This window comes from Pseudoliparis swirei, chromosome 2 (assembly GCF_029220125.1).
Source record: "Pseudoliparis swirei isolate HS2019 ecotype Mariana Trench chromosome 2, NWPU_hadal_v1, whole genome shotgun sequence".
Classification (NCBI taxonomy): domain Eukaryota; kingdom Metazoa; phylum Chordata; class Actinopteri; order Perciformes; family Liparidae; genus Pseudoliparis; species Pseudoliparis swirei.
In genome coordinates this window covers 14,837,017-14,857,608 of record NC_079389.1, presented here as the reverse complement: position 1 = coordinate 14,857,608, position 20,592 = coordinate 14,837,017, and the positions used below count along the sequence as shown (strand labels likewise).

The following is a 20,592-nucleotide window of genomic DNA, read 5'->3' as shown; positions in this document are numbered from 1 at the left end:
CTCTTCTTCATGCAACTGTTGGCGCCTGGTAGTTCAGCCTGAGGTCTAATACATCTCTGTGTACTTAGCTGACCTACCTGCCCCAGCCCTGGGGGAACTGCCGCTCCACCAGCAAAGAGAAGTTCCCGGGATACGACACATATAGCATCAGTGCATGTCGCCTGCTCTGCGAGACCAACGAGGTCCTGCGAGTGTGCGGCTGCAGGATGGTGCACATGCCCGGTAAGATCAAGCCCCAGCTCCCATTCACACAGCCGGTCACATGGGGAGTAAGATGTATTGAAGTGATTGAATTAGTAAATTCATAAACTAGGAATAAAATGTATGTGCGGTTGTAGAAACACACCAACATAAATCTGGACAATGTTATGTGGAGACATAATGTATACATGTATACAAGACATATGTATAAAGTAAGACAACTCACATTGGGACAATCTAAATCCTCCAAAAGATTATTTCCCTCTGCTATAAAGATTGTTTGGTGTAGTATAATTGAAAAACAGCCAGACATGTGTTTGCCCATGACACAATGTACAAAACAAGTCATTATCTTGTTGCTCACTTGAATAATTCCAGCGTGGACATAATGTGGGCTGCCACATGCCTGACCTTGATGCTTAATATCTTGAGTGGATGCTTTCCAGGTGGTGGCTCTCTGGACGCTGACTCTTCAGACTACAATTCTCAATGACTTTTTGAGCCATTTGTTTGTTCATCTCAGTTGTTGTGCTTCTGTGGCGCTCATTCATTATTTTGTATTGATTTTTGTAATCAGTCCCGGTGGTTCCCGTGCTTAGTTTCCACTGCTAGATGGTTTTCAAACAGCCCTTTAAATGATTCATTTAACATTGACTTACACACTGGGAGATTGCCTCCAATGCACAATCAATTTAAAATGTCAACTGATTACAAAGATGTAGCACAGAGAACATTGGGATTCCTACAGAAGGTTTTCATTTTCAGGACAATTTTAAGATTAAAAAAATATTTTTCAACGATAAGCAATTATAGTAGTCTTTGATCGCTAAATACAAAGAGGGAAAAAAACAAGCCCTTCTACGATTTTCACTACACTAGTACTATGGCCCAAAGAGTTTGCAATATTGCAATATTGCAATATTTATTTAAACTTTTTTTTTTAAACAATGTATTGGTAAACGGAATCATTAACTTAGTTTGTTGTGTGTTATCTTTCCTTTTTTTGGCAAAATAATAACACTCAAAATAAAAGTGGAGTGAGGTGGAGCGAGAGTCGGTAACCATAACTGTACAAAGCTACAATTTATGATCATATGTGTACCATAAACATGATTCCAATGATTTCATCTTTTCAATATTATGGTGCACCTCTATATCTATATATATCTATCTATATATATATATATAGATATATATAGATAGATAGATATTATGAGCAGAGCAGAATGACACAAATCCAGCAGATTGAAGACATGACACACAAAGACGTGGACAGTCACGGTGGCTCCACCATTCACGAAGTGTCTCTGGGCCGCTCTGGGATTTGTTGCAGAGGTCACAAACACATAATAAGATGTTTGGACTCGCTCAGCGCATGCGTCATCATGGCTGGGCTGCAGGCAGTCAAAGAGCTGACTCACTGAATGCAAACTGATGTTGCCTCATGGCTCAAGTGGGCATGTTCGAGGTGGTTGCATTTAAAGTGACGAAAGGAAACTCACACTGGATGCAGCAATCAATTTGGCACGCCTGAAAATGCGTCTATTGATGTAAGTAAAGTTAGCATCACAGTCAGAGACATCGAAGGTAGAAACCAGTTGTAATCCTAATTTTACCCCACACTGCTGTAACTAAACTGTTGCATAATGGAGTTTGGTCAAATGGAGGCTCACCCGTCTCTAGAATATATTTGCTGTGCATCTTATGTGACATTTTTAGACTTGCTATAACTGTCGCACCAAAGTGGCGGTCCCATCTGCAAAGAGAAATCACCGCCAATCATTTTATCAGGACGGGCTGTGAAGCGGACGTGTATTTATGATCCGTGTGCTCTGCAGGGTGTCGGTGCCTCGCTACGAGATCCTGATTGTGTTGCAGTCAGCTATGAGCTCATGAAAACTAACCAAGATGGCTGTTGACTTCCCTGTAAAACTGGTCACTGCATGGACACATCTCACTGCTTTCACTTTAGTGATCCCTGTTTGTTTAGCTCACACACGTGCAAACACATCGTGTGCTCCGCGTATCAGCTTCTAACTTATGAAAAGCCCTCCGAGCCACCCATCAGTCACAGGTCAGAAGAAGTCTAATAGATAGTGCTGCTGTTCCTAGAGCAGGTGTGTTTAGAGAGCAGCAAAACACCCTTTGTTATCTGTGATGCTCCATTACACCAGATATTATATTTATAATCTCAAATGTAATAAATGTGGGAGCTTTTCCAGGCCATTTGCCCAGTGTGGATTTAGAAGAGAGCTTATGTGAGGTAGCGGGAAGCTTGTATTAGTTCACTGCACTCATCAATAGGGGATACAATTTATGGTTACATATTAAGTTTGCTGAAACTCTTTCAAGAGATTTTAGAGAGCGATTAATTCAAATGCTCGCCAAAGGAGTCTGAGGCCAGCTTGTGAATTGAAAATCCTTTTATGTCCCCGATGTGACAACACAGTGCTGTGTCAGGCAGGAGCTCTGCGCCTTACACAAGTTACAGTCACAATTATTTCCCCAGAACTCCGCTGGCTGCATCCACAGCATTAAAGTTATGTGTTGATTTTATGAGAACAGCCCAAATGTTTAAAATCCATTTATTTATGTTTCATTCTTTCTGTTCACAGTTTTAATTTAAAATGCCAGTAAATTTTGATTGACATGTGTTTGCGTAATCCCAGAATTCGTCTCATTTTTTCTGTTGGTTTCAGTTTTTAAATAGTTTTGTGCACGTTCAATTGTCTTTTTATGGTTTGTACGTTCATGTTTCTTGTCCTGCTGAATTTATATTATATTGTTAAGTTTTTTTTCATGTTGTGTGTGCTGTTACTAAAATGTGGCCATTTGGTATTATTTATAAAGTATTTTATATTTTGCTCAGGGCTCCTGAACTGGGAGGTGGAGAAGTAAAATTGTGTTTTCCTGGATTCTTTATTCCAAGATTAATATTTCAGTATGTCATCCTATTTCTATATTTGGATGACCACCAAAAAAGGCTTTAAAGTTGTTCTTGTTCTTATTGTATGGACAGATTTTCTTCCACGCACAATAATTAAAAAAATTAAAAAATACACAAGATGATTAAAAGTTTCTCCATCAATAAGATTTAATGATGGTTGTTTTTGTGTGAAATCATCACCCGTTATTTCCACAACAGAATAAGTGTAACTGTTCAGAACCCGCTGAAATGACTCTTCAGCTCATCAGACATTATTGAACTACCTATTAATTAACATGTTTTCATGATTGCGAAGGAGACTTCAACAAAACATGAACATTTTACAGACAGACGAACACACCTCTGCCAATTAATTGTGCTGCTAATGAATACCGGTCATTAATGGCCTGGGCGATATGTTTGTCTGCGAGGAAATGGACTCATTGATTGTTTTTTAAAGACTTTCTAAATATGCGTTATGGGTGAAGCCAGGATGCTCCATTTCTCGGTGCATCCGAGGACAGGCGTCCTCGGTGCTCCGTGGATGCAAGTCACCCTCTGTGTGCCTGTCCTCATTTGAAGATGACTAATAAGATGTGGAGTGTTGTTGGCAGCCACGGCTCCTCCTTGCAGCAGACTCGGGTCACTAATCATTTTGTTTCAAATTTATCAGACTCATTTTTCTGTTCTCCTCTCCAGGAACTGCAGATATCTGCCCTCCCAATAAAATCAACTGTGTTGATAAAGCACTCGGTAAGAAACAATCTTCCCTCATTTCTTTTCTCATCACAATAGATTCCACCAAAAGGGAAATGGAAACACACCCTGTAAGCATGATAAGGATTTTTTTTTTTTGCTGTAACAAAAATACCTGGAGGTATAAAATACTTGATATTTTAAAATTACTTTTCCTCATTGTGATTTAGACACTTTAGTGCTAGATGGTTGAGCTGCTTCTATTGTTGTACTGTTAATATTAAACCAACCCTCAGTTCCTACCTATCTGCATCCCCTAACCCTCAACTATGACTTCCATCTTGAATGAACAAAAGTGCCTTGGTTTCAAAGGCATCAGGAGTTGATGTAAAAAAGATATGTTTCATGGCAGACATATAATTATCATAACTCCGCCAAATAAGCCAGAAAATGTAATTACGTCTCGCTTTGCTGCATTCAAACCCTATTTAAAATTTGGTTGAATGAAATCTTATTTATATCTTACAAGAGTTGGCCATATTAATGTGGGTCATATTCCTGAATCCAAGAAGACATTCACCCTCCATGAGAAAGTAATAAATTAGAATATAATTAATATATTTAAATTATAACGGTTTTGTTCCCATATCAGACAAAGAATATATGCCACGTGCTCCTGCATATACATAATCTTATTGTCAGAGTTATAAAATCATCATCGATTTTTAATCACTATGTTCAGTGCTCCCTCTCTCCATTTTTGTTGAGACTAAATGCATTTAGAATTTGAAAAGAGCGATTGTGAAAAGCTATTTACTCTCCTGTGTATGTTGCATTGTTTTTACGAGTGCGGGTTATGAAAATGTATTTGTTAATGTGCGAAAAATTCATGCCTGCAAGTTAATTGGGTGTCAATGCTAGGTATGCTTGGCAGAGCCCTTAGTGGCACTTACTTAAATGTGCCGTGACTGAATTACTGTAAACAGTGTTGCCGCAGTTCTTTATTAAATTAGACGAACACATAATTGTTTTAATATATCCAGACCAGTATTGGTTCGTTAATATCATGTGGTGATTTCACCACTGCAACAGAAGTCTTAATGATTTTGCAAACCCTTAAGTGTTGACTGGAACTTGTAATTGAAGTTTGTTCGTATATTAGAGAGTATTAATGGCCGCCTGCTTACCAGACATTACTATGGTTATTGAATGGACCAACATTAACATGGACCAATTCATATTTTTATTCTAGCAATGGATTAATTGTTTTGGTCTTAGTGGTTTGGTTTACTCTCACCACAATTAAATCATCCTTGTTTGCAGGTGCTTATTGGAGCATTTAGCATCCACATATTGGGGGAGAACAAAACAAAGCTAAAAGACAAGTAGTGAGAAACACAGCTCGAAATTATTGTTAATGCATCTATATATGGTGATAATATGTAAGTGCTATGTTTACAGCAGGTACTGCCACACCTAAGTGGTAAAAAAAGACACCCAAAAAACACACTAGTGTTCTCATATAGGACACACTCTATTCCTTCACACTGTTTCCTTTGTTGAAGATTGAATTTGCTTCTTCCCTCTGTGTAATCTATCTTGTGTGATTCTCTGGTAGAGTGACTGCCATCAAATCATCACTGAAACTGAGCCGGTCTGTACCTGTTAAACCACGTTTTCAATTGTGTTGCAGCCCAGCTACAGAAGAACAGTGGGGATACATGTCCATGCGAGACACCCTGTAATCTCACCCGCTACGGTAAAGAGCTCTCCATGGTCAAAATCCCCAGCAAGGGCTCTGCTCGCTATCTCTCCAGGAAATACGACAAGTCAGAGGACTACATCAGGTACGGCAGGGATGTTCACCATGACTAAACTCACGTATGGGCAGCGATGTGGCGCTCAATAATAAGGTCCATAAACTATGACCTCCATTCGGTGATAACAAACACACACAATTATATTTCCATACATGCATGCATTTTGTATTTCGTCTTTAGGTGAATAGTTGATCTTCTTGGAATTAGAAAATCTGGTGATTGCAAATTGATTGTAAGGCATTATGGGGTTATTACAAGTATTCTACTGGAAAGTTTATGTATTTATGATTGTGAATTATAAGATTCTGAGAAGTTGTACTCTGCGAAGGTCTGTCAAACAAAAAAAGTCAGATTGCCATCACACTGAGTAGCTAATACTTTGGTGTGGTCTGAATGACCCTATGAAGTGTCCATACTGACAATGAGGTCAAAATGTGTGTTACGTGGTCCTCAAAGAACAATGAGAAGGTGTCCGTGACTTCCTGTCTTCTCCTAAGAGCACCAGTTTTGGGGTGAAACCCCTCTACTACAGAAAATATCAAACGAGAAGATCATTGTATCATATGAACAACAAATAATCCTTTGCGGATACAACTTTTGAAAATATTGGACACTTTCTTTACAAAAGTGCTGACAAGATATTGTATGTGTAGCTAATATGAATTGCCAGGAGCTTTGGGGATAAGCCAATCTGACTTTCATGTTTTCTGCAGAAGAAGAGAAGGTGTTTCTGGGAAATATGCACCTTCTCTTCTTCCAAGGTACATATACAGGACTGTCTCAGAAAATTAGAATATTGTGATAAAGTTCTTTATTTTCTGTAATGCAATTAAAAAAACAAAAAGGTCATGCATTCTGGATTCATTACAAATCAACTGAAATATTGCAAGCCTTTTATTCTTTTAATATTGCTGATTATGGCTTACAGCTTAAGAAAACTCTAAAATCCTATCTCATAAAATTTTAATATTTCCTCAGACCAAGTAAAAAAAAAGATTTATAACAGCTGAGTGTTTGTCAAGGCTCAGGAAACCCTTGCAGGTGTTTCGAGTTAATTAGACAATTCAAGTGATTTGTTTAATACCCTACTAGTATACTTTTTTATGATATTCTAATATTTAGAGATAGGATATTTTAGTTTTCTTAAGCTGTAAGCCATAATCAGCAATAAATCAGAATAAAAGGCTTGCAATATTTCAGTTGATTTGTAATGAATCCAGAATGCATGACATTTTTGTTTTTTTAATTGCATTACAGAAAATAAAGAACTTCATCACAATATTCTAATTTTCTGAGACAGTCCTGTATATATAAGAGAGAGAGATAAATTCCCAGTGAAATCCCTTTAGCACAATAATAACATTTACTAGAATTAGAAACAATTGCTAATATTCCGATTATAATCAATTTAATGCATTTACAATGTGTTTAAACTGTCATTCCTCCCAGCGGCTCATAAAAGGTAAACATGCCTAAACCAAAGAGCTCATGATGCCGTACATCCCTTAATACCAGACTCAGGGAGATCAGAGACGTGGCAGTGACGGAGCATGCTGCCGGAGCTCGTTCTCCTCATCTCAGTTAAACCCTGCAACACCTCATTATCTCACAATCAATTCAATTCAATTCAATTCAGTTTATTTGTATAGCCCAATTTCACAAATTACAAATTTGTCTCGGAGTGCTTTACAATCTGTACACATAGACATCCCTGCCCCAAAACCTCACATCGGACCAGGAAAAACTCCCAAATAACCCTTCAGGGGGAAAAAAAGGGAAGAAACCTGGAGGAGAGCAACAGAGGAGGATCCCTCTCCTAGGATGGACAGATGCAATAGATGTAATGTGTACAGAAGGACAGATTTAGAGTTAAAATACATTCAATGAATATGACAGAGTGTATGAATAGTTCATAGTAGGCATATTCCACGATGGAGACCTCCACGATCCATCAGGCAGATGGCGGTGGGGAGGAGGAGGGCGGAGTCTCAACAGGACAGTGGCGTAGTCATGAGCAGGAATTCCACGACCCAGACGATCCATCAGGCAGATAGGATCTATGCCGTCTCATAGGGTCCGATGACCCCATGAGACGTAAAGTCAAAAGGACTTCCGGGGAGAAAGCAGAGTTAGTAACGTGTGATTGAGAGATGAAAATTCATCCTTAAGGAGAGAAAAAGAGGAGATAGGTACTCAGTGCATCCTAAAACGTCCCCCGGCAGCTATAAGCCTATAGCAGCATATCAAGGGGCTGGACCAGGGCAAACCTGATTCAGCCCTAACTATAAGCTCTGTCAAAGAGGAAGGTCTTAAGTCTACTCTTAAACGAGGTGACTGTGTCTGCCTCCCGGACTGAAATTGGAAGCTGGTTCCATAAAAGAGGAGCTTGATAACTAAAGGCTCTGGCTCCCATTCTACTTTTTAAGACTCTAGGAACTACAAGTAGTCCCGCATTTAGTGAGCGTAGCTCTCTAGTGGGGCAATATGGTACGACAAGCTCCTTAAGATATGACTGGTTGGATCTGTGTGAAGTGCTGTAGGCCTGGCAATTCCATCATGACAATTTACAGTGAGCATCAAGATGACTGGGGATGGTGTTTTTCAAATGGCCTTAGACTTGTTGTGAGTTATAAAAACATTGCATGCATTTCACTGTGTTTGACATCCACACTGCACTTGTTTTTCCAGAGACAACTTCCTGGTCTTAGATATCTTCTTCGAAGCTCTCAACTATGAAACAATTGAGCAAAAAAAAGCCTACGATGTTGCAGGTTTATTAGGTAAGATTTCTGTCACTTTTGTTCCTCTCTCGACTGATTATTCCGATAGACTTGCAGGAGCAAAGTGAAGGGTGTTGTGGCTGCACTTACTTTCCGTCAACATTAGCAGCACACATTACGTTCAATGTGCTTCTCTCTAAGTGCTCCCTCTTTTCAGGTGACATTGGTGGACAGATGGGCTTATTCATTGGAGCCAGCATCCTGACAGTCTTAGAAATACTGGATTATATCTATGAGGTATGGTCTTCAGTCAATTGTTTAACTAGAACTAGCCGTGATGTAATGAGCACACACGTATGGCTATTGTCTCGAGCAGGAAATATGTTACGGACTGTTGTAACTATTGAAAACACATTGGAGCATTTGTTGTACGTTTAAATTTTTCCTTAATATTGACTAATAATTTGTTATTGTATTTGTGACATGTGTGTTAGTCATCAGAACATCTTGGGACTGACCGTTTAAATAGTATTACTAATTATAAGAAGGTGTATTGTATTTCCAGGCTGGAGAAACTGCAGCAATGTCCGCTCAGGTCTGACATGCCACTAGCAACAGCTGCCTCAGCTGATATATAGCTTACTACCCGACGACCTGCTGACTACCAATCATATATGAATAAAGCATAGTCGGAGGGGGGGGGGACTTTAATGCGGACATCACAGTGAACAAACTTATAACTCTGCTTGGTCTCTTGTCTCCCTCGCTGATCTCTGCTCTTCCACCCTGGGTGAAACCAGATGATCAAGCACCGGCTCCAACGCCTGCTGAGGCCCAAGAAAGAGGATAAGAAGAACAAGAGCAAGCCGCCGACCAGCACTGTTGCAACAGTGGGTCTCGAGGAAATAAAAGCAAAGGTACAGCACACGCTGTACTCTAACAAATACTCCACAACTTGCCATGCAGCACTGTAACCAGGAAACTACAAGGGAATAACTCATTCATATACAAATTCATATGTTTTCACTTCTAAAATAATGATATGACTAATACTGCATTGTTCCTCCTAATTAGTCTTTACCACAGTGCGAAGCACGTCTTCCCCTGGAGCTTGGATTTATGATTGCACAACTTCATTCTGTGCGTATCTGAACAATAGACTTTTTGTCTCATCATTCCACATGAAATACAAAAGCTATAATAGGGTCTTCACTTTTAACCAAGGCTGCCAGAGAAACCGAATAGACAATTTATTTTGTTACCTTTCAATATTTGCAGCTTTGATTGGGTTTGGCTGGTGTGGATGGCTAACATCACATTTGACTTTCCAGTGGAGATGTAGACGCCAAATTAGTTTTACAATATGGAGAGAAGACCCCAGTATTTAAATCTATAGCCGCTGCACAGACAGACTGGATACACTAGCAAGGCTAACTATTTCATAACTCCAGCTGCGTACTTAACACACAGATATTACTCATTCTGTACGCATGACATCTGTTGGGATCTGTCCATCCGGGGAGAGGCACCGTCCTCAGTTGCTCTCCTGAGGGTTCTTCCCTTTTTCTCCTCGTTAAAGTTCTTTTGGGGGACCGGAGGGGGGGGGGGGGGGGAGTTCCTGTGCCAATGTGAGGGTCAAAGGTCAGATGATGTCATGTGTGTAAAGTTTGTATGATGTTGTGTGTAAAGCGCCTTGTTATAAATTTATTTGAATATCTATTTATCTCACTCTCATCTAGAAAGTTAATAAGGACCTCGTCAAGAGATCTTTCTGGATCGATGTAATATCGATGTGCATTATCACTTATATGTGTCCCATGTGAAGTCGACGTGTGTTGTGCTTTCAGCAGGAGCCGACTGACACGACCCAGAGCCACCCAGAGGGAGCGTACGCCAACACGATCCTCCCCAACCACCACCACCCTGTCCCACACCCCCACCACCACGCCGGGCACCACGGGGTATTTGAGGACTTCGCTTGCTAAAACCAACCGTCGTCCTGGTGACGCCAAAAGATTTTAAAAAACGCCTGTGTTCAGATCAATAACGGACCCTTGGCATTTACGTCTCTCATTTGCTGTCACCAGTGAAAAGCTACAGCAAAAGTCAAACACCGAACTCGTGCTGCTAACAAAGCACTTGTACATATACAGTAGGCACAACATGGACACCGCTTTTCTTTTTTTTCCTCCCGGATGGGACACCTCAACTTTTTGCATCAGGACCAATTTTTGGGACATGATCACGACAATGGGACAAGAGGACTGTATTTCACCTTAATCAAGTTCAAATCCCAGTGATTTATTTATTCAGCTAGCGTCTCTGATTTCTTTCTGTCTGTATCTCTCCATTCATCCCTTCTCCAACTGTTCCTCCTACTTCACGGAAAACACACTGTACCATTGAAAGACATGTTCTAAATGATGTATTCATTGAAAGAGATACTATTATATATATGTTCTATATTGTATACAAGGTGACAATACTCACAGAAAACAAATCGTACTCGTGTTACATCCACTCAAAATACGAGGGGAATTATTTAGGCTGAACTGTAGACCTTGGCTTTAGATCTAGCAGCATCTTTCCACATGATAAACTGTGTCTGGTTTGTGCTTGAGGTGTTAGAGAGTAGCATTGTACCTGTACATAAAGTCTAACTTTAAAATGAGAACGTTTTAAAGTTCTGTTTCAATGGTTGTCGCTTAGATTCAGTTAATATATAATTAATGTCATAATAATTTGAGTTATTAATAGAGGAGATTTTTCTATGACAAAAGCGGTCACGATTGTAGCAAATACTCACATTTACAATCTGCAGGTATGGTAGACTGCCAAACATCAATCAATACATTTGTCCAGAAAACCAAAATGGACTGTATGGATCGTGACTATTATCTACATCGTTTTCTTTTTTGAGTCCTGGTTTTTCTAAGATGACACACACATCCTGGATTAGGAGTTATGTGATCTAAGTACAACCGTTATGACATGTTTGTACTCAGATTATTCTTATTCAATGCATTTCTGCCCACCGTCCACTCTTCACTTTGGTTAGCACCATAACTTCAAGCTGACATAAGCAATAAGAAACCGAATTTAGTTTTTTGCCGAGTCATCTCCTTCAGCTTGTGAGGCCTCTGTAGAAGTGTAGCAGCTATTTACTGTGTGCATGTGTGTGTGAGTGAGTGTGTATGTGGTTGTTTGTTTGTTTGTTTGCATGTGCACTTTAACATCCTGCACACATGACTGAGCACATTAGGCTGATGCGATTCGGTGGGAAAAAAAGGTTTGAAAATCGACATAGTTAGCAAAAAAAAGCATAGAGTGTTATTGCAGTAGTAAGGTTTATATCTAATAAACGTAGAGTTAGATTTAAAAAATTGCTCTGGAAGCTAAAATAGTCTTACTGGGTAACTTAATCCTCAATTGACGGGACAAAGACAAAACTTATTTGAAGAGCACAAGTTAGCCAAGAGGGAATGAAGACTAAAAAAGGAGACCTTCACATTGATTCACTCATAATCATGTTGTTATCACGGATGGTCGGCTTGCTTATTTGAACTTAAACAACACTTTACCCCGACTTTGTGAGGCTTTGGTCTTTCTTCTTCTTCAGAACTAACTCTATAAATTGAGATGTTTTGGATTACACTGTTAAAAAATCAACAACGGTCCCAACTACACTGTCATATAAGTGGGACCAACCACAACAAACAAAGTAGTTCAGGTATTAATTTTACGGCACATTTATAGGGCATTGTTACTGTCGGTGGTCAAAAATGGGGTCCAGCTCTTTAAAATCACTTTGTAGTTTTTCAGCATCTTGATCATTTTATTTTGTGTGTCGTCGCCAGATGCTAAAACATCTTCTTGTCCTTATTTTTTATGTTTCCCTCACCCAGACATCTTTGTTTTGCCTAACAACCATTGTTTCAGTTTTGTTCTTTTTTTTATATTGGTTGTCCTGTTCAATATGGATCCAGTAGTAAATTAGCAGTTGTTGGTGTTATAGTCATTTTTGCTAAGATGTGACAACACATCTGCTTGCAGATCACCATTAAGAACTGAAAGTACCTGGAACTTGCAACAAGCTTTTTCTCACCCTTTTTCAATTATCAATGGGCTTTAATCTCATATTGCTTATAGTACGAACACACTTTAAAGAAGTCTCTTATTTGTCTTCATTGAAGAAGCATTCAGGAATGTGCATTCAGAAATGATGCAATGCCAAAAATGTGGTCTTTTTAAAGGGTACCTGTAGTGCAAAACAACAACGTGCTACATCCATTCGGCGCATCAAATAAATCATATTTACCCCGCTGCTATTGTCAACAAGTCACGCATAGCCCGAGGATTTACATTTCTTTGTCAAAATTCCGAATCCGTGGGCGCAGCCATTTTGCTAGTTATTTACTCCAGCTCAAAGCTAACTATGACGTAGAGTCGTTGAAAGGAATTCAGCCAATCCGGAGCCACTTCTACACGCGTTGCTTCTTGGGATAGATCGGTGGCCTCAAGAATTACACAATCTGTATCAGGGGTGCTCAATATGTCGATCGCGGCGACCTGCCAGTCGATCGCGGCGTAGTATTGGTAGATCGCATGACATTAAAAAAAATTGGCCCGCCCCCCTGTCACTTTCTCTATAGCGCCACATTACAGCAGCAGCATGTCATTTCTGTCTCTACGTGTTGCGTTGACAGTCCTCTGCCCGCCGTCTCGTGCGCCGCGGAGCTCCGACACCGGTTTGCGCGCATCGGGACGGACGGAGCAAAGAAAAGTCACTAGCACCCCGAACATGTCGGCCGAACATTGCATCAATGAAAGACATCTCCAGCGCTGGCTTATGCGCGATGTAGCTATCAAGCTCACTCTTTTGTGTGAAGCAGATGAGGTCTAATGACACTATATCATCGGACATAAGTTCGTGCTTTTACAACAAATGCACTCTCTGTCTGTTTTTGTGGCACATTTCCCACAACTGCACCAAACATCCGCCGACTTGCGTGCACGGTCCGCACGGTGAAGCATCTGGACCGGCGGTCCTTCGGCATCAACTTCATCAGAATCATCGCTATCATCGCTGTCACAATTCACTAAATGGGGATAGTCTGCTTTTAAAGGTTCAAACAAGTATCCAGTTGCTGAATCAGACAATCTTTCATCGTCCATATTCTCAATCTCTCAGCATTTGTTTGCGAGCGCTCGACGTTGTTTACATTGGTATCTGAACACATCCGCTGTGGCTGGCTGTCGATCTCTCAACGATGTGACGTCACACCACCCGCGACATATTCAAGCTCCAGTGCAATGTCGCATGTCGGATTTGAGGACTTTGAACAGCCTAAACTACGTATTGTTATTGAATACTGGACCGTCAGTGCATGAATACACTTTAGAAACACATTATCTTTTGATCTGGCTACATATTGTTTTGCACTACAGGTACCCTTTAAGCACAAATACTTGACGTATTGCCGTATTAGTGCAGCATCATTTATTACGTTGCCCCATCCTCAACTAATATATTCAGCAATGCTGGCGTACAATAAAGTAACTCACATTCAGTTGAACCGCAGGACTGCTTGTGCTAAATCAAGACAATTGTATTTATGGTGTAGCTGTTGATCATGTTTCTCTCATAGCATGCCAGCAAGTCATTCGCTATCAAAACATCACATCCTCTCTCTCTCGTTGCTAATTGTCAACAAATCTCTTTGGACTTCATTTTAAAGTCCAACCCTAAACTGCACAAAATCAAGCCCGCTTAATGCCCCCGACATGTTGACAGGCCTTTGACAATCCACTCTTCATGTAATTCAGAACATTTGTCTGGGGAATGTGTGTACTTCTTCACATTAGAAGATATCATGTTGACAAAGGACAACATCACTTTTCTGTGAATTTGATTGGTGCATTCTGTTGCCGCAATATCGCCATTCATCACTCTAACTCACGATGAGATTCACAGCCCTCCATCTGTCAAATCCCCTCCTCCTGTCAAGTAATCATGGGCTATACGTGGCTGTTTAATATTCATAATCATATGTCACTTTGACATTTTCAAAAGGTTCCCAATCACATTCTCTGATGGCATCCTGTACAGGCTATGCATAACAATCTTCTCCTCTGTCATCAATAATTGTAGCGATCCTCAGACAAGTCACGCAGGGGCTGGCGTGTTGGGATGAATACTGGGCTGCTCATCACTGTAGACTTGATTGAATGGTCGAGTCAGAGGTCAATGTCAATGTCAAATGTCAAAAGATGTTCTCTCCTCGAGATGCTAAAACACGAGCCCATTCATTTTTATTACAAAAGCCATTAAAGACAAGTTGATTACAAATGATTGATCTTACATCAGCATGCCGTCCGCGTGAGGCGCCCGGGACCGAGTGGTGGGCTGCAAGTCGGTCGTGTTTATTATTGCTTATTTAGGTTATGTTTTGATATGTTAGTTGTTTCTTAGGATAGTTGTAATTTAGTTTAATATATTTAGTTGTAGGTTCACTGATTGGGTAACACTGGGCACCTGTGGTTATATGTAGAGGTGGATAGGCACAGGACCAGCATGCACCAGGGTGGCCACACTACAGGTAGTGTAGCAGATGGGACAACTTCCCTGCTTGATAACATGGAGCTCACATTCTAGGGATTCTTCAAGCCTCCACTCTGAGCTCCCTTCAAGCGCATCTCGGTGGGTCTGTCTTTTTATCACTGCGTGACATTCAGTCACATGCAGCGCTATATGTGCTTGTTGCATCTTATTCGTATTATTATATAAAAATCTATTTTAACAGCCACTGATGTTCATTTTTGAAGATCTGTTCTCCTTTTTCAGCCGTTTGTTTTTTGGCTGAGGTCAGAGAGGTCATCTGAGAAGAGAAAGAATATGAGTGCAGAGTGACACAAGCAGCTGTCAGGAATTCCTTCCTAGGAAAACCTTTAAGAAGAAAGGTCATCACACATCTGACAGACTGCAGGAACAAGAAACACTTAATTTTTTTAAAGATGTGTGATCTTGTGGTTATTTTCTTCTGTTAGAACACATTTTATAAATGTTAAATATGGTAAATATACAAAAAGCTATTAAAGTTTAGATTGGTAAAACCAATGCCTCATAAATCCAGAGCCCAATTCAATTCCACATTGTGTATTCATTATTCACACACTCGAGATGCATTTCAATTTTACCACACTTTCCACCATTGACATTTATTATAAGATATTTCGAGTACAAGGTTACTATAATTGAAGGCGTTGGAAAATATGGGATGACTCAGAGCGCCTTTAAAAACGGGCAATTTCTTGACAATTCTATTTATCGTCTCGCAATTTGTGTAATTCTGCTGGTGAAAACTAAGAGCTTCTCGTTTATAGGGGACTTGAAACGACCGTGTCCCCATGTGGGAGGAGAAAGTCCTGGAATCGAACGTAAAACAAAGTACAAAATAATGACTTACAATTAACTCCCAGCTGCTCTGTAGTTATGCGGTTTTACAGCATGCCTCAGGGTAGTGCATGCGGACCCTTGAAATAACTAAAGCTGTTGTTAAGGTTGTAACATTTTTCCAGTTTTTCTACCCAACCCAGACATCAGAAAGACCTCTAGTTTGACATGAGAATGCAAACTGCAGTCCGACTGACCACACGCTGTGAACATGAATTAGAAAAGCATTCATGTTTGTGTTAGAAGTATTTTCTCTAAATGCTGTTGAGTAACGCCGTTCACCTGAGCGACTGAAGGCCGGTCGAGGACCTGTGCTGCAGACACAAAACGTGCTCTTTTGCTGACACCTAAAGGACAAACTGCACTTATGAATACGAGTTTCTTATCCATAAAAAATAAATAAAACAAAGAGGAAATATTTATATTCAAATACTCTTTATTTAAAAATCACAATAATTCACAGTTCATTAGAAATTACTGCACACAATTAAATGTGATGATTATTAATTCAAACGTGCTTTGGTTATACTCGTACCCATATGCATAAAATAGTGTAAACCATCCAAAAATCTATGGAAATTTAAAAAACGATTCTATGTATTTGCCTGCTTTTTTTAAATGATTTGCTTGATTGAAAGCGAGCGTAACAAAAGGATATGAATAAATCATCTTTCTGGTCAAATTCTATGATTTTCAAAGTACAAAATTCGATACAGTATGTTTTTGTCACCAAAAATAAAGTATCAATCGCTGTGTACATGAAGCTACAAAAAGCTTAAAAATAGAATCTATAAAATATTTATACAGAGAATGTCATGAAAGCCTCCGTTCGTTAGTGCAGTATTCAAAATCTGCATAATTCATAGAGAAATGCCAGATAAATAAGTTATGAACAAAATACTTAAGAGACTTCAGTCAGCGACGGCAGCTGTTAAAACAACACTGGGTGATTAATCTGCCACGCTCGCTTAAATGGAAGCTCCTCACGTCGACAGTAACGTAGAAAAGGCCTCCCTTTGGACTGCACTGGCAGAGACGACGCGGATCACCACAATAACTTGATATTGTAATCTAAGCCCACCTTCTTTCACAGTGTTTTTTGGAAGATTCAGTCTCCAATTGCACACATTAGTGTCGTGCTCTTCTGCTCTCGTCAAGAAAGAGATGCGTTAGAAAAATGTGTTCATGTGGCGGAAAAGCAAGTGTTGAGGATCACCCCTGTGGATGTAGTGTTTCCAATAGGTACGTATGCATCCAATTAAAGTGAAATAAAATGACATGCCTTCATTTTATGTATTTCAAAGTCAATTTGATGATGAAAAGTGTCTAGTGTCAGTAAAATACATTAAAGTTATTATCAAAACAAATTACAGTGTACTTACTCGACATAGAACAGAAAGAAGTCAAAGTTTTTATGGAATAATATTTTGGTATACACACTGCTCTACTTCTAGCTAATGTCTTTGAAATGAAAAGTCCTGCCCTCCATCGGACACCGAGCCAGTTGTGTCATCTGTAATATTGCACATTATAACATATCAATAACTCTCGTGTTCAGTACAGCTACCTCCACCACTCAGTAATGTCGAAAAGGCCTCCCTTTGGACTGCACTGTGACTGGGTCACGCAACCAAGACAGAGCTCATCATTCAATAACTTACAAAAACTTTTAGCAATGTGGTCCAAAATACTTTGGAGCACTTAAAACACCCTCAGAGTATACAAACTTTCTGCTATACTTTCTAAACTAATTAAATCCTGTTTTATGAGGACTCACCTTGGCAATCACTTCAGACATTTACCAAGGTGCTTTACTTTCCCCATTATTCATAATTCTCCTTTGCCTCCTGCATGTAGATTTTATTGTAACATCAAAAGGTTGCATGGAGAAAAGTCATGTGCAGACTGCTGGAATACACCAGTCGTCATCTATGACCTCTGAAGATCCTTTCTACCAAGGCCCTCCCTGCTTGGAGGCACGTACTCGACCTGTGGACGGTTGAGATCAGGACATCTCAGACACCTTTAAAAATAGATGTACGGTTGCCAGACTACCCATTCAGTTCTCCCAGCTATGTAACATTACTTTATCCACAGTAAAAGCTAATATCTCCCTCCTGCTCAGAACTATTATTCATGTTTAAGTTATAATGAAAAACATCAGCTGTGCATCACCTGAAGGAGTGACCTGCAAAACTGTGCAACATAAATATTTTTTCAAAACAGTCGGCATATAAAAAAGGAAGTGTCAAGGCACATAAAATGCTTTTTTGTAAATACTAAAAGTGTGTAAAAATCTAAAGCTAAATGTTTCCATGTGAAGGAGAACACAACCAACAACCTCTGGTGAGCTAAACGTTACATTGATCAAACTCTTTAATATTAACATGAATTCTAATGACAGTCTAGATGGGTGAAAGCGTTGCGCGAGTACCTCAGATTGTATGTCGCCGCGTGTCCGCTGGATGTGTCGTCGACACCCTGAAGCATAACTGGATGAGCCAGCACTAAGCCAAGGCTCTGCTGCTGGGAGTTTCTGCCAGCCAATGGTCAGACATTACTGAACGTAGCTTTCTGAATCGTCAAGAGAAGCGAAAACATTTGGTTCAAGCAACTCATCTGTACAAATGGGTATTGTAAACATTTAAGGAGAGGTTTCATTGGGAATGTACTGAATTCATTTTTCAAAACTAGCTAAAAAAAAATCGGAACAATCCGAACGATCCTTGATTGACACGGAGCGGTGGAGTCGGGGGTCACACGGGGTACTCTAGCCCCCAGACATGGGTTGCCCTAAATTCTAGTACGGTAAAAACAGAGCTTTTACCGTCCATTTCAAAAAGACGAGCGGGAAGTTCACTGTTGCTTTCAAGTGCTGTTTCCTTGTTCTTGCTCAAACAGCAGCATGGCGAGCTGGGAGCGAGAACCCAGACCTTCCCAGTTGCTCTGAACACACCTGTGGTAGACGTCTTCACTCAGCCGCGGGTTGCAGGCTTGGTAGCTGTACTGCTGGTGCAGCGCTGGTTCCACCGCCCTGAACACGTGCAGACCCGAATACTTCAGGAACATGTCGAAGATGTCCAGGGTCTCTAGAATCTCGTCGTTCTCTTGGACGTCTGCCACCATGCGCGTGCGTGTCGTCATGTAGTCAGAGTTGTAAAAGCACGCTTCTTCAAATGACCTGCGGTTAAAATGGCCTGCGTCCTTGATCAGATCGACCGTGGCTGGATGCTGCTGGTTGTGATAGGCCACGTCGGGGTTGAAGTCCTGGAAATGGATGGGGAAGAACGTCTGCCAGTTGTTTATGGAATTCATGCGGCAGCGGTTCAGAAATTCTGAATTGACATTTGTGTTGACATTAGCCAAGAAGAACAGCGAGTCAACCGGGTGCTTCTTCGAGATGATGTCCATGAACTTGATCTGGGATGGCGTTTCCGTCTTGACACTTATCCATGGGATTTTAACTGTTGGGTATTTGCGCTCATACGTGTTGATCTGTGTCTTCACGCTGGAAAATATATCATTCTGGTTAACATGCTGCGCCTCCACTGGGTCATAAATGAACAGGAACGTCAAGATGGCATTTTCACTGGTCTCAAAAGCATTTGCGGCGAAGACTTCCAGGAAATGGTCAACATGGACCCGGTCGTGTAGAGTAAGAGGTATAATGATGTGAATCCTTGTCGCTTCAGTGACATAGGGCATGGGGATGATCTCAATCCGACTCAAAGGTCGCACCAGATGAACTCGCTTGGCGATTGACCGGCTGTGACCTTTTTGGTTCACGACTTCCAGCTGAAGATCCAACGTGTACTCCATGCCCCGGAGAGGGTCGAAGCGCCGGTACCCGTTAATCAGCTGCTGCTTCTTAAGGTGAAGGACAGGCTTGTACTTCTTGTTCAGCTCTATCATGGCTACCTCGATGACATCGGCCACATCCATGCGGTCAATACCCTGCAGTTTGCACTTTGGAGAGCCATCAATGCACGAATAAATCTCCTCTTCTGTAAAGTACTCCCACTTCAGAACTTCAAACCGAGATTTGGGCTCAAATGGTGGACTGATCCCAACGGGCCACTGGGAGCTTCGGTTGCCATCGAAAGCAACCACGCTCACGTTTTTTATTTCGGCCTGTGGGAACACAAAAATCTTTCAGATCTAGACAGTTTCTGACATGCCAGAAGTAAGCAATGAGAAGCAAGGTTTGTTATTTTGGACTGGACCATGGGCGATTTGGGCTTACCTGCAGTTTAGAAATCTCATCGTAAGTCTTCTGGAGTTCAATCTCAGTGAAGTATCTGTGCAGCCTGTACATCTGGTCAGGGTCAGACACTGGATGGACAGTCAGAGCCTTCTTGAACAGTTCACTTTGTTCTTTACTTGGATCAGAGTTTTTTCCCAACTCATAATGGTAGTACTGAATTCCCTGAAAGAAAAGGGAAACATCTATTCATGAGGCATCTTAAATCTTGAATGGCAGATACATGCTTTATGTTTTCCAAAGCATAATTGTTATGCTGTGCTACTTCCATTGGAACAAACATCACACGCCATCTAGACAGCATCTGGTTCAAAACATAATTACATAGAGAAGGCAAAACAGAGATTCCGTTTTTTAAGATTTTAATACTATTGTTCTACAACAACAAAAGGTCGTCCCAAGTTGTAATCATTTTCGTGATTACCTTTGTTTTGGGAACATGAGGTTCAAGTAAAGTTTATCTTAATTTTGCCACTTTTTATTTCTAATTAAATAGGACCTGTGCCGCATCAGGT

General features: G+C 40.5%; 2 protein-coding genes across 7 annotated transcripts in view; one reads left to right on the top strand and one right to left on the bottom strand.

Moving 5' to 3' along the window:
- Positions 1-12,187, top strand: part of asic4a (acid-sensing (proton-gated) ion channel family member 4a) — a 78,945-nt gene extending 66,758 nt beyond the window's left edge. Inside the window, exons 4-11 of one of the 4 annotated variants that reach the window (XM_056432240.1) lie at positions 69-222; positions 3,827-3,880; positions 5,517-5,670; positions 8,332-8,423; positions 8,581-8,660; positions 9,164-9,280; positions 9,438-9,503; positions 10,214-12,187. In XM_056432240.1, the coding sequence (XP_056288215.1) occupies positions 69-222; positions 3,827-3,880; positions 5,517-5,670; positions 8,332-8,423; positions 8,581-8,660; positions 9,164-9,280; positions 9,438-9,503; positions 10,214-10,348 (852 nt within the window). In that variant the 3' untranslated portion in view covers positions 10,349-12,187. Of the gene's footprint in view, positions 1-68; positions 223-3,826; positions 3,881-5,516; positions 5,671-8,331; positions 8,424-8,580; positions 8,661-9,163; positions 9,281-9,437; positions 9,504-10,210 lie in introns of all 4 variants that reach the window. The other 3 variants (XM_056432230.1, XM_056432257.1, XM_056432249.1) reach the window with 3 other exon arrangements.
- Positions 1-20,592, bottom strand: part of chpfa (chondroitin polymerizing factor a) — a 38,545-nt gene that overhangs the window by 14,730 nt on the left and 3,223 nt on the right. The window contains exons 3-5 of one of the 3 annotated variants that reach the window (XM_056432211.1): positions 20,060-20,242; positions 18,773-19,947; positions 16,235-18,390 (exon numbers count right to left, since the gene is read on the bottom strand). In XM_056432211.1, coding sequence (XP_056288186.1) covers positions 18,324-18,390; positions 18,773-19,947; positions 20,060-20,242 — 1,425 coding nt within the window. In that variant the 3' untranslated portion in view covers positions 16,235-18,323. Of the gene's footprint in view, positions 1-16,234; positions 19,948-20,059; positions 20,243-20,592 lie in introns of those variants that run through there. The other 2 variants (XM_056432217.1, XM_056432201.1) reach the window with 2 other exon arrangements.